Source organism: Condylura cristata, unplaced genomic scaffold (genome assembly GCF_000260355.1).
Source record: "Condylura cristata isolate star-nosed mole 26May11 unplaced genomic scaffold, ConCri1.0 scaffold00029, whole genome shotgun sequence".
In the NCBI taxonomy this organism is placed as follows: Eukaryota; Metazoa; Chordata; class Mammalia; order Eulipotyphla; family Talpidae; genus Condylura; species Condylura cristata.
The window spans coordinates 6,546,892-6,561,530 of NW_004567130.1; the positions used below are offsets into that span (position 1 = coordinate 6,546,892).

At 49.8% G+C, this 14,639-nt stretch overlaps 1 protein-coding gene across 1 annotated transcript in view; it reads right to left on the minus strand.

Annotated features, from left to right (window-relative positions):
• TPST2 (tyrosylprotein sulfotransferase 2) overlaps positions 1-12,481 on the minus strand; it is a 34,291-nt gene extending 21,810 nt beyond the window's left edge. Inside the window, exon 1 of the mRNA XM_004690858.2 lies at positions 12,249-12,481. Within this exon, the coding sequence (XP_004690915.2) occupies positions 12,249-12,280 (32 nt within the window). The 5' untranslated portion in view covers positions 12,281-12,481. The remainder of the gene's footprint in view (positions 1-12,248) is intronic.
• Between the last annotated feature and the right edge of the window lie 2,158 nt (positions 12,482-14,639).

Sequence of the window (14,639 nt, forward strand, 5' to 3'; positions counted from 1 at the left end):
TTGGTGATGGGAAACCCGCGGGGATTACAATTGAGATGGAAAAAAAAATGTACAAAATGATGTAAAAATAAACTTTTGTAAAATAAAAAAAAAAGAAAAAAAAGTGTATTGATTCTGTATATTGCTCTAGACAGAATGATCATTTTGACTAAATTCATTCTCCTCATCTATGAATATGGGATATTTTCCCATCTCTGTTTTGTCTATATATTTTAATTGTCTTATTAGCTTTCCTTATTGTGCAAATCTTTCACCTCCTTTGTTAAATTTGCTTCTAGGTATTCAACTCCTTTTGTTGAGATTATAGATGGGATTGCATTCTCAGTTTATTTTCCTTCTCACTTGCTATTTGCATATGTAATATAACAGGGCTTTTTTGTATTAAATTTGTAGCCTATTACTTTATTGTACTCATTTGTTGTTTCTAACAGATTCTAGTGGATCTTCAGGAATATATATATATATATATATATATAATATGCAAATAATGGTAATTTTACTTCTTTTCTAATCAAATTTCTGATCAAAGCTAATCAAATTGTTGTCTAATTGCTCTCACTAAGATGTCCAGTACTAAATTAAAGTGGTGAAAGTGAACATCCTTGTCTTATCCCTGATGTTAAAGGAGAAGGTCTCAGTTTATCACCATTGAGTATGATATTGGCTGTGGATCTGTAGCATATGGACTTTGCTATATTGAAGTATATTCCTTCTATAACTATTTGGCTCAGAGATTTTTATCATAAATCTATTATAAATCTATAAAATCATAAATTTTATCATAAATGGGTGGTATATCTTGTCAAATGCTTCCTCTGAATCTATGGATAGGATCATATATTTTTTTTTAATCCCTTCCTCTTACTGATGTAGAACATCAGCATTTATTAAGCACCTACAAATTTAACACCAGAGGAAGGGCAGAATGTCCCATTCATTTCATCCTCACAACAGCCCAATAGTGGGGTGGAAGTCCTGGTTCTCCAATTTATGTAACAGACAGAAGATGAGGTCCATGCAGGTAAAGGGCAAACATGACTGTATCAAAAGCCAAAATAGCCAAGTCAACTAAATCAACCAGAAAACACAATCACAGGTAAGAAAAAGACAAGAAGAAAGTAAATTCCAAATGCCACCAGAATGGTGTTTGGGGGATATTTGTCTCCTAAAATCATAATTTTTGTGATGTTCATACTGTCTTTGCATATATTAAAATAAGACAGCTAGTATCTTTTGCATTACATGCCAGCCAAAGTATGGGACCAGACTAATAGTCCTTTCCCTACTTGTTACTTGCTGTGTGACCTTGGCAAGTCACTTAACTTCTCTGAGCCTGTTTCCTCCTCCATTGGAGATGATTACATCTCACAGGAAATTCCCATGTATTCATAGCACCTGGGCCCTTGAAAAGAGGGAGTTCAAACAAGGGACTGATCATATGGGAATGTTCAAGGAGGTGTACATAGTGAGAACATGTTAGAACAGAACCTGGCACATAGCAAGTGATATTTACATGTTGGCTTTTGCTTCCAATTTTACCTTCAAAGGACCTTTTAAGGTGGGAATTTTTTTTTTTCCCCTTAAACTGGGGATTTTTAACCCCACTTGATAGATAAGAAACTTGAAGCTGGCTGGCAAAAGTCACAGAAAACTAGTACGAGGCTCTGTTCTCAAATGCATCCTTAGAATTATGTCGGTGTTCTTCTAAAGTAGGGGCAGCAGAAGTGGCTGGGAGGGGACTTTGCTTTCTCTTTCTACTGCCGCATGGGCTACCCTGAATGACCACTGGGAGGGAAAGGGAAGAGAGTGATTCAATATTCAAGATTCCCCCTGGTCCCAGATTCGCTTATTCCACCAGTGTTTATTAAATTTCTATTACATGCCAGGCATGGATCAAGATACTGGGACACCTGGAGAGCAGAACACAAAGGCCCCTGACCGCAGGGACCAAGGAGAACAGCATTTGATAAAACTGCACATGATCAATGCTTGGAGGAAACGCCTGTGGTGGAAGCTGCCCTATAAGAGGCAGTGAAGGAGGAGACATTTACACTGAGCCCCCACTGATTTCTAATTTCTCCAAGTACATCAAGAGGTTCCCAGGAAAGGGGAAGGACTAGAGCACAGGAAGCCAGCTAAGGAGGCACTTACAGAATGGCCTTGGAGGGGTGCCCAGTGCCCATGTGCCCATATGCCCAAACTCCACCATCAGCCATGCCTCCTCATGGGAACCAGCCCCCAAACATTCCATCACCATGGCCACCATACCCCACTGGGCCCCACTGGCCTCACCTCCCCCAAGCCAAACCCTCCAGTACAGGCTGGGTGAGTCTTAGCAGGGTCCCTGGGGATTACAGGCTCCAACCAACTTCAGAGGCATGCCAGCCAAGGAAAGCTTTGCCAGGTTTAGTGGGGGTAGAGGGAGAAGAAAGAGCATAATTCCAAGGCTCTGGACATAGCTTGAGCATACAATACGCATGGAATGGTACAAGAGGAAGACGGGGCTGCCATGCTGCCTTCAAAATGCCAGCTGGGCTTATTGTGCACTTAGCCTGTGCCAGGGGCTGAGCAAGCGTTTTGCATTCACTCAGTTTTGCCTCGCATGCCTCCCATTGTCCCCTGTCACTTTCCCTTATTGACCACCCATTTACTGGGGCTCAGAAAGGTGGGGTCACCTGCCCAAAGCCAAGTCAAACTCAATTTCTCCCTCCCTCTCTCCTCCCCCTCTCCCTCTCTCCACAGCCTACAACCTTAGACCCAGGATTCCTTCCTCACTAGCTTTACATTTTACCTAAAATAATCACAGCAGCACCCCCCACCGCGGTGTTCTGCCTCCCTCTCTGACACCCAGTTTAGCATCTGCTCGGCGCAAGCAAGCAGTGGGAAGTGATGACTGGGGTCCCATCCTGGTTATCCCACTCAGAGACTGATGCCCTGGCTGAATTTGGGGCAGCCCTGAGCTTCCGCGCTCTTGGCATCTGGAGCATAATCAGCAGGATGACAAAACTTTCAGCAAGCCTGGCACGAAGGCAACATGCCAAGTGGTAGGCAGCACTGAGCACCACAGTCACTGGCACCACAGCACATGGGCCAAGATGCAAGGACACCTGGACCACAAAGCCGGGCTGGGGGAGACGGCTTAGCAAACGTCCCCGTGAAGGGCCAGAAAGTCCATGTGTGGGTCAGATGGTCTCTCTTGCAACTGCTCAAATCTGCCTTTGTAGCATAAAAGCCTCACTAGCCTACGCATCTGGCTGTGCCCCAGTATGATTATTTACAAACAGACTTGTCCGACAGGCCACCGTTTGCCACCCCCAGGCTAGATGATAATAAGGTAGTATCAGATGTGGACAAGCAAATCAAAGGCAGTGAATTGAAGTGAAAGCTAGGTATATTTTGGTTCTGGGAACCAACTCAGAAGGGCCAGTGAGACCACTCAGGGGTCAGCATGTAGTTGAGGAGAGGAAAATGCAGCACTTAGAAACACAAACAGTTGATTAAAAAACGAAAGGGTGCACACGGAGTCATCTGGCCTAAAGACATAAGCAGGCAGACTTGGGTGTGCCTGGCACCTCTACATTTTGCCTGTAACATCAATGGGAGGGAAGGGAGGCCTCGCACTATAATTAGTCTCATTTTACAGAGGGAAGCCAAGGCTCAGAGAGGAGAAATGAGATCACACAGATAGTAACCTGAACCCAACTTGGAACCCAAGCCCCACCCTCCTCCCCTCCCATCCCCAGAATGCAAATGGAGAAACATCTGTCCAAGGTCTTGTAGCTGATCAGGACAGTGACTCGCTCAGAGTCCACCTCCCCGTCTCTCAGCCTGGCCCAGGAGCCTGCACTGGGCTTCCTGATTGGGAACATATGGGGCCCTGCCTTGGAAACAAACAGGAAAGCACCAGGTTAACTTTACAGAGGCCAAGGTTTCCTAACACAAGCACGCACACACAGGCGTGCACTAAGAGAATGAGCACTGCGAGGCTTCAGGCTCTGGTCCTTCTGATTACTAGCAATGTAGTCCTGGGGGGCAAGGGTTATCTGCCTTCTTGGTGTGATTCCTTATGAGTAAGATGCAAACAGCAGAATGACATAAATGAAATGATAATAAAGCACCTGGGTGCTTTGTCACAGATTCACTGTTATTTCTTCACTTTAAAGTGAGGCAGAATCACCTGGATATTCTGATTCGGAAGTGTTGTGAGGGAGCCTTGGAATCTGCATTTCACCAAATGTTGCCCCTTCTCTGTTCTGGGAAAGCAGCACGGAGGGCACTGAATGCAACAGCAGAGGACTATTTCTGGGCGCCATCCAGACTGGGGAAGGGGAGCATATTGGTTACAAGGTGTGAGGGTCAAGGGTGCACGCCAAGAAACAACTGTCCCTGGAGATTCTGGGCGGGGCCATCGACAGCCACCGGACCTCAAGTCAAGGTCTTCTCTCAGGCCACACCCGCCTCCCCTCCAGGATAAGTGTGAAATGGCACGATTTAGCCAGGCTGCAGTGAGGCATCAATGATGCCTTCACACTCTCCACCCCACAAAGAGCTTCCTGCATCCACCACCACCTCTACGCGCCTCCCCTCAGCACCCTCAACCCCTGGCTGCTCCAAAAGCCCCTCTCCCTCCAGGGTGCACACAGAGAGCAGATGGGGATGTGGTCACCTCTACTCATGAAGCTGGTCACAGAGCAGTGTCAGGAACAGAACCTTCCACTGCCTGGTAAAAAAAAAACCAGTGAACCTCTTTCCCAGAAGTGTTTCTGGTGGAATGAAATACAAAGGGTTATAAGGACACCAATTATGGTGAAATCTGGCTAGGAAGTAGGGAGGAAGAAGGGTCCATCCATGTAGTAACCTTTGAGCTCCCTTATCAAAGCAATAGATTACAAAATGGAGGGAGTTAATGACCATACTTTGCATGCAGTGACGAACAGAGATACCCACAGCAACTATGATAAAAGTATATGTGTTTTCTATTGGTGACCAAGGTCCAGCTGCACTATCACGACTGTGTTTGTCACTTATATTCACACCTGGAAGAAATGTTAAATCAGGAGTCAATGCCCAAAAAATAAATAAATAAATAAAAAGTCAATGAAGACGTCATTCCTTTTTCCAAATACCTAAGATCTGGTATCAGGAGCGGGAGGGCTTTGCCTGTCTGAGGAGAGGCCTACGATCCCATTCACCCCCTTTCCTGCGCCATTTCTTCTGAACACCGTGAAATAAAGATGATCAAAGAAGAGCTTGACAGCATCATCTGGAGGGTGGCTTGGGTGCTTTGATTTTAATTTTTAAAAATAGGAGACAGTAAAGCAATGATGAAAGAAAGCATGGGATGCACCTACATTGGCACCCACGCCTGCACGCGACCTTGGCCCAAGCACTGTACAGAACTCGGCTCGGCAGCCCTGCCGTCAGCTGCGGGCGAGGGGAGGCTCAGGCCAGCCTGGGTGTGCACCTGCCTCTGCGCCAGACCCAGGAGGGGCCTTCTCTTCTCGCTGGGCGCCAGTTTCCTCATCTGTACAGTAGGCCCAGCCATGCTCACTAGCGAGGCTCTGTGAGGGTGCGGGGAGATTGAGGCTTCACTGTGAGAACACAGGGCAGCAGTTGGCACACTGCAGCTCTTCAATAGTGACAGGCTGGCAGTCAGCAATGGTGGGCAAGGCAGTGAGGAAAGACATCACAGGGCCTTGGCAGGCCTGAATGTCAAGGAAGCAATCTGGAGTCACACTAGGCTGGTGGGTGGGGCCATGGAGAAGTGGACACAGGCCTTCTGGGTAGGTGGCTAGAAGATGAGGCCAGGGGGTGGGGTAAGAGGTCCCAGGGAGCCACCCAAGGGAGACTGGTGGGAGAAGGGGGGATTGACATGGAGAGAAAGCCTGTGTTATCCTCATGTTGGGGAGCAACTCAGTCTTTCAGGGTGGGCCTTGCTGGCTACATTCACCAGCAGACACACTGGAGGAAGCAGAGTGGTGAGGAGCACTCAGACACCCAATGCAGAGCAAGAGGTTTCTGGGGACAAAGGTGAGGCAAGAGAGACATGTACCTGAGCGCAAAATTGAAGGGAATGCCCCAAAATTCAGCAGGCAAGAGCAATCATCTCTTAATGCAACACTTTTAAAATGAAGTCAAAGAGCTCCTTGATGAGCAAAACATTACATTTTAAACAGAGTAAATAATGCTCTGAGGTTTTAGAGCCTGAGGCAGGAGGGAAAAAATCAGTAACACGGACCCTGTCTGTGAGTGTTGACACGCGTCATCATGGATCTTTCTGTACTGATCCCGATTTGTTTCCTGTAGTAGCTTTCATGGGATGTGACCCATATCATACCTACGTGCAGGGTCCCACTCAACGGCCTGTGTGTGTTCAGAGTTACATAATCATCGTGAGCCATTATAGAACATTTTCAGGAGCCGGAAGAGAGATCCTGAGCTTTAGCTGGCATACGCAGCCTTCACTGCCCGGCCCTGGCAACCACTGATCTACTCTGTCTCCATGGATTTGCCTGCTGTGAATATTTCATATAAATGGAATAACATGGTCTTTGGTAATAATGTGGTTTGGTAACTACCTTCATCTAGCATAATGTATCCATTAGTTTTGATTTTTTTTTTAATTTGTGTTGAAATGTTTGTCTCCATCACTGAGCCTTCAGGCAGCCCTTACCTTCTGCACTGGGGCTGAGGATCTCACCTAATCTCAGCCCCCCTGCCTGGAGTACCTCCAGCCCTCACCAAACCCTGGATCCTGCAAACCACACCCCACTTCTTCACCACTGTCTACATGGTTCTGTTCACACTGTACCCAGGAGCCAGGGAGCTTGGGAGCCCCAGACAACCCCCACAGCCTGGCATCAGGGGCCTGCCGAAGGATCTTTGCCAAGTAGTGGAAATGGGCCCACACAGAGCCCCACTCCCTGTGGGCTGCTGTCTCCACTCACCCTAAGGTATCCTACTGCAACTTTTTCTACTTTGGAGCGAGCACTTACTGGCTGTGTACACACACATCACCGGCCCACACACTGAACCCAAACGACAGGCACTTCATTCTTTTTCCCTTGGACAGACACGGTGCACCCACTGAGACAGGTAGTGACACCGGGAGACCGCACGGACAGGTGCCAGGAGACATGCAGCAGGTCCTTCTCCGCCACTCCCTGCCTGTGCTGCTCCAGGAGAGACACTGGCCTTTCCTCATCTGTGAAATGGGGTGTGGACAGAGCGCATGGACTGTCAGCGACGTGACAGCGTGCGCTCTCTCAGCTGGCACCGGGCTGGGGCCTTGTGAGCGTGGCCCCATCTGCTGCTCCCACCAGATCAGGGAGGCACGAGGTCCCATCTTACATTTGAGGCATCCGTGGCTCAAGGAAGTTAAGTACCTCTTTTGGGGCCACACTCTGATAAGGACAAGGCCAAGATTTAAACTGATGTCTGACTCCAAAATTCAGGGTCTTAAAATCAAGCTGGCGTCATCTGTCCTGTTGCAAGTCACCAATGTCTTCATTCAAACAACCACTGTGGGGGGAAACATGAACAATTTCCCGAGGTACGACATCCACCTCTGGGAACCTCTCCCGCCTGCCCGACTGTCCTGAGAGGCGGTGGCACACCTAGTCCTGTCTTCATCTAAACCATCAGCCCCTGACCGTGATGCTGGATCTGTGGCCTCTGGGGCAAGGGAAGGGACCAGGCAGCCTAGAAAGGCAGAGCGGAGAGGAGTGTGCCCAGCCCAGGCCAAGGAGCAAGCCAGCTCTACCCCAGTGACCCCGAAAAGCACTCTGCAGCCAGGACATGCCTCTTCCCTCAATGGGACTCAGTTTCCCCAGCCCTGACTTCCAGGGGCAGATTGAACTCTGTCTCCCTCTCTGCTTCACATGAACTTCAACTGCCAGAACTTTTTCTGATCTGACGCCTGAGTTGGCACTCTGTGTAAGATTTCACCTGAAAAAGAAGTTCACGGTTAACATTTTGAAGTACAAGTAAAAAGTACAAAAGGTGTTCTCATCTGTAAAATGAGGACAATAACAGCACCCCCTCCTCGGGTCACTGCGGGGGAATAAGATACAATACTCCAAGTGTCTGGAGCAGCCTCTGAGTCAGGCTAAGCCCCCATTCTGAAGGGCACATGACTCAGCCCGACACCCCAAATTCTGCCAATGTGAGCTTCACAGGTGATTCTGGTCGAGGCCTTTAGCCTCTCTAAACAGTGTCCCCCACTTCATAGGCCTCAGCGGCTCAGTAGCCACGCAGGTGGCAAGGCATCTGGCACCCTGCAAACCCTGGAGGAGCAGACCTACTCAGACCACGCGCACCCTAGAGGCCTGAGGAAATCCCCCGGCTGAGTGAGTCTGGATTTTACCCCAGAAGGCCCCGCAAATTCCCAGACAGGTGCCTGCCGGAGGGGGCTGCTACAGCAAGAACACTCGCCTTTCCTCTGGCCAAGACCACTTATCTGGCAACGGCAGACCACTGTGGCTTTTCCTGACTGGTCTGCCCGACTTTCCGGCCAGCACTGGCTCGCCTGCGCCACAAAGATACAGGATGTGGTGAGGATAGGGGAGAAGAGGCACAGAGCAGTGGCCCTGCACTTAAGGGCATGGCGGGAGGCCACAGGAGCGGCGAGGACACAGCCAGCTCTGCCAGGGCCACGCCAGGGCCCTGTGGTGTGTCAACATCAACAGCCTAGTCTGTAAAATGGAGCTCAACTGCCTGTCTCAGGGGGGTGCTATGGTAACTGTTAGTGAAGTTCTTAGGGCAACAGGATTTATCATCGTCTCTGGTTAGACACTCTAAGCAAATATTCCACAGTCCAACTAGAACAGACCTGGAATGACCATTAAAAAAGGATTCATTGAGGGCCCTCCCTGGTGGCGCAGCGGGTTAAAGCACAGCACTGAGAAGCTAAAGCCACTTCCGCATGAGTTCGATTCCCGCCTGCCCCGGAGGTGGCCACATGGCGTGGCAGACCTCTCCTGACCCGCCCGCTGCTCCCCTCAGCAGTGTACTTCGGTGATCTGCCTGTTCTGATCCCCACTCTGTCTCTGGTGAATCCTCTCACTGCCTCTGCACCTCTGGCCTGTACCCCAGTTCTGTATGAATAAATAAATAAATCTTAAAAAAAAAAAAAAAAGAAGATTCATTACCCTGGGATGTTAGGTGATTAAAGAGGTTATCTGATCCCATTCTGACACCCATTGGAAAATACCCCAGAAAGGTATACACTAACATGTTAAATGGAGCTTCAATTTCCTCCCTTTTTCTGAATTTTTATATTATTTATTCTACAGAGATTACCTATCAGTACATTTCCCTATAAATATATTAAAAGCTAGATAGTTCTCAAGGTATGCTACAAAAGAAGGGAAAGGAAAAATGAGATGAAATTGTGGTGATTTCTTGTTTGCTGCATAACTTTGGGACCTTGAGACCTAGAATCAGCCTTGGAGGAAGGCTGGCCAGGACTCCGGCCCAGGCCACACTGCGTGGACAGGGAGCTGCAGACCTGGCCTGGCCCTCCAGACCCCCAGAATGTGCTCTCTCTGCTGGCATTACGCTGGCACATTCTCCCAACAAGATCAGTAGGCTGGCCTCCTCGCTACAAGTCTGGCCAGGAGGCAGGCTGCAGACCGGGGCTGGGCCGTGAGCTATGCGATCTTAGGCAAGATAATTTAACCTCTGTGTGCATCAGTTTTCTCACCTGTAAAATGAGAATCAGGCCTGCAGTATCTCACATAGCTTTTTGCCAGAATTAAATAAGGGAGCACATGAAAAGTCCTGGTACTTTTCACATCTGGCAAAAAGTAGGTACCCTGGGCTCCACCCCCACCATTGCTGTTCCCCTTAGGAGTCTGGCTGTGCCGTGGAGAAAGCTATGCGTGGCATGGGATGCGAACCCAGTAAGCAGAAATCTTTAGACTTGGGTGCTAGAGAGCCATGGAGGTGTCTGAGCAGGAGAAGCTTCACAGGGCTGGCAGCCAGGGCTCACCCACGAGGACCAGCTCTGCTAATGTCCACTGCCTCAGGCCTTAGAGCCTTGGCAGAACTCCCAGTGCTACTGAACAGAAACAGACAATTCCTGGGGCTACACCCCAGCCACTTCCAGTCTTGATGGCTTCCTGGGTGCCAGGTGACTGGCGAACATCAAAGAAATCAACAAGCTGAGGGACCTGGTGCAGCCCCCAGTCAGTCCACCTGTTGATGATCAGGACGCCCAGATTTCTGGCAGCAGATGGCAGAGCAGAAATGGCCCCTACGTCAAAAGACTGATTTCCACCTACTTTGCTGTGTGTCCTTGGGCAAGTCCCTCTCCCTCACTGAGCCCCAGCATGCCCACATGTGACAGGACCACAGCTGCTTCTGTCTGCCCACGGGCTGCCAGAATGAGCCGAGGCTGGTCACACTCCTGCTCCAAGCACAGTGCCGAGTGCGTCAGGGCTGCTCAGTCCTCACAATCCTGGAAGCGGGTCCTTATGTCACTCCCAGTTTTAAAACTTTGTGCACTACTCAAGTCAAAGATACAATCTTCACATTAAAACAACAGAGAAAGTGTACAGAGTCTCTTTGGAGCAAAATCTCCAGTGCTATCTTCTTCCCTCTTTCCAAAGAAGTCACAACTCAGCTTGGGGTGGAGCCACCCACACCTGCCTTCCCTGAGATTAGAACGAAAAACACCCCTGAAGGAAATCATGCAAGTGAAGGCCTCTCTCACTCTCCCAAATGCAGTCTCCTATCACCCCAGGGGTTCTCAAAGGAGGCCAATTTTGCCGCTTGGCGGGGGGCCACAGCTAATGTGTAAACACAGTCCTAGCTGCCACAACCAGCAGTCACCTGAGGGATGCTGCTAACCACCCTACAATGTCCACATCAGTGCCCCCACAGTCACCTACCCCACGCCTGCAGTGCCAACAGTGGGAAGCCTTGGTCGCTACTACCCTTCAGAAACTTGCTCGGTTCACGCTGCACAAGGCCCGGAAGAGCTGTCCACGTCAGCACAACCATTCTGTCATCACTGAGCACTGCCTGAACACCTACTGTGTGCCAAACCGTGTTCTAGCACAAAGCCACATCAGTCAGTGACACAGGCAAAGCCCCGGCTCTCGGGGGTGCTCCACCCTGAGGAAGATGAGGCTCGCACAGTGCAAGGCCCTGCAGGTTCCCCTGCCCTTTCACAGACTGCTCCAAAACATCACTGGCAGGGGTGGCCCACCCTTCACTCCGCCAAGGCTTCCCAGCAGACAGATCTGGTCTTCATCTTGATCCACCACAAAGAATCATGCTTCTTTGTGTCCAGGCATGAGGTGTCCGAGGGGGCTTGCACCAGCAGGGTCTCCTGGAAGCTGGCTAGTCCTGCCCTGGAAGTCTGAATCAGAGTCTGCCTTTTAACCAGATGCCAGGAGTTTCCATGCACATGAGAAATTGAGGACAGTTCTAAAATGGGTCAGCTGACTCGATATTTACCTTTCAGCAGAAATAGCGAAAGGACCCACCAAGAGACCCTCCCCCCAGCAGCCTACAGGACTTCTGCACTGACCTTGTATCGCCTGACTTCACTATTTGTGTCAAGTTGCCAATTCCTCCCACTCCAGATATGCTGTGGCTGGAGGGGTTTCCAGACACGCTGTGGCTGAAGGGGTTTCCAGACAACCAGAATCTGGGGTCAAGAACCTCTTAAGTTCCCTCTCAGGTCTGGCTTTTAGGATTTGGCCTCATTCTGGGCATGTTTCATGCCAATTCCTGCTCACCCATGCTGGTGCTCAGAAGCAGCCCAAGAAGCAGGGCTGGAAAATGGGTTCATACCAGCCATTGCAGAGTCTGGAGGGCTTACCGGGCAGAGGAGTCAACAAAGAACAGCCACCGGCTGAAACCCCTTGGGCTGCTCCGTGCCCTTCACTCAACTTACTCTCCCCTCCCAGCAGCCAGCTGTGGCCCTGCTGCTGCCCTCCTCATTCAGCGGGTGGGAAAAGAGGCTCACAGAGGTGCACACCCTGTCTGAGTGCACACTGAGAAACCTACAGGAACAGCGGCCTTAGACAAAATCAACATTCCTCATCTGAACTCTACCTGTCAAGTGGTCTGACCCTCAGCAGCTACTTAGCCTGTTTCTAGAACGGTGAAGTGGGGACCCAATGTAGAGATCAGAGATAGGGAGCCCTCCTGCAAACTGGGGAGTACCGCGTGCCCCCCCTCCCCAGGGCTCCATGCTGTCACTCCCAAAGACCCCGGGAAGACTGCCACCCTGGTACCTCTGCTGTCTCCAGCTCTCTCGGTGCGACATGGGTGAGGTCACGCAAACTGGCAGCCCCTAAAAGGGAAAGCCGCTTGCTCAAGACTGCACAGCAGGTAAGTGGTGGAGTGCTGGACAGCAGGTGGAGGAGTATCAAGCCTGTACCCCTGAGTGCGGTGCAGGCGGCAGCCAGGGTGAGGTGAGAGGAGGCTGAGGCAGTGACTCCAGGTGCAGGCAAACCTGCAGCGGCCTTGGTGTCTCTGCTGACTCTTAGCTGTCAGTTCTCTTGGAAGAGTCAGTCTGTTCTGGGCTGTGCCCGCCTCTCCCCAGAGGCTCCTCCTTCCTCTGGGCCTGCTCACGGATGGGCAGTGGACACTGCCTGTTGGGAGCATCATGGCTTCTCTCTGCGGTAGCAGTCAACCCTCCTAAACTAAGCAGTCTGCCCTCTGGAATCTTCTTTTAACACTGTGGCAAGAAGGTGCAGCTGTCACAGAAACCTGACCATGCTGCCCCCCATCTCAGGCAGAGGCCCCCCCAAGCAGGGGAGGCAACAGTGCCAAGATGAGCCCAAGGTGAGTGACATGTGCAGCGGTTAGTTTTCCAGTCGCCACATTAAAAAGGTAAAAAAGAAAAGGCGAAATGGCACTTTATAGATTTTATTTGACCCAGAAGAACTAAAATACTATTAATAGCCAATATAAAAACTCCAGCAAAGTCAACATTAAAATTACTGTAGTAAAAATCAACACAGAGAGTAAAATTAGCAAGGATGAGGTTTTACTTTGCTTCTCCCCCTCATAGCACTAAGCCTTTGAAATCTGGGGTGGAGCTTCTACTTTCAGGCCCTCTCAATTTGGATGATAAATTTTCAGGGGAAATATCCAATCTCTATTAAGAGTTCATAAAATTGACAGTAGAAAAGTATATCACATATCCAAACTGGCCCATACAGACTGAAAAGTTTTCCAAGAACAGAACCAAGTACAGGTATCAGTTTCTCAGCCGCCCTCACCACACTTCACAGGCTCAACAGCTACAGGGGCTTGTGGCTCTCGCGTGAACACAGCTGATGAGGTCGCCCGCTGCCTGGTCCCACAGCGTCATCTCTGCCTGGGACACAGAGTCTCCCATGTCCAAGTTTACTGGGCTGCTCTTGACCCCCACAGCGTCCCACATTCCACCAATCCCATCATTCAAGACTCAGCTCCAGGCCCTCCCTTGTGATCCTTTCCTGACAGCCTCTGGAAAGGCAACACTCCAGCTCCTTTGCTCATTCTCCATATTGCAATGTCACCCACTACGGTAACTGTCCATCTCGAGGTTTCTCAACCTTGGCACTGTTGACACTTGGGTCACATTAACTGTGTGATGATGGTGATGGGATGGGGTAGAGATCTCTGCCCACTAGGTTTCACCCCCCCCCCCACCGCCCCAGTAGTGACAGCCAAAAATGTCTCCAGGTATGGGTAAGTGTCCCCTCGGGGCACAATCTCCCCTGGCTGGAAACTAATGCCCGGTGCACAGCAGGCGTCCAATCCTGTCTGGAATCGAAGAGACTCACCCAGTACGCTAGCGCAAGGTCTGCTTCTTCCTGGGAGTCCTCTGGGAAGCCTTGGCCTGGCTCAGACTCCCATAGCCCCCTGCACCCCTGAGACATCCCCCAAGGGTAGCAGTCTTGTTCACTGCTGTACTGTCTATGCTTCGTCTGGAGACTGGTATATAACAGGTGCCCAGCAGGTATTTACAGAGCTGACCTAAGAAGTTGGGGTGACTTCGGTGGAAAAGCCCCACCGGGTTAGTTTTGCCCATTTTACTCAGGGTGCTATCACCCTCACAGAGGTGCTAAAGACAGGCACAGCTTCATTTGTACACCAAGCACTGAGCTAAATACTGCAGGGTTTAGAGAGGATACTGTGGTTCAGATAGGCGTAGGGCTTGCCCAATGATCAAGTCAATGATTTTGAGGCTCAAGATTCCTGATTTCTCCTCTTAATGATCAAAAAGAGTTACAAATGGAAGAAGATATTTTCAATATATTTATCAAACAGATTATCTGCATCCAGACTTCTAAAGAGCTCCGTGAAATCAATGCAACAGGACAGGGAACTCATTAGAAAAACAGGCACGTGAGAAGAGATACTTCACTGGTGCACCCATGAAAAGCTGCTCAATATCATTATCTATCAGGACATAAATGCAAATTAAAGTTCTATGTGGGACCGCTATATATATGAATGGCTTTAAAAAGTACCAAGTGTTAACAAGGATGTGAGGCCACCAGAACTTTCCTGCTCTGGTGGAAGAGCAGCGAGCACCATCCCTTTGGAAAACTCTGGCATAGCAGATGAAAGATGAGCACGCACCTTCTTCCAGCAATTCCACCACTTAGTATCTATCCATCAGAATGCAT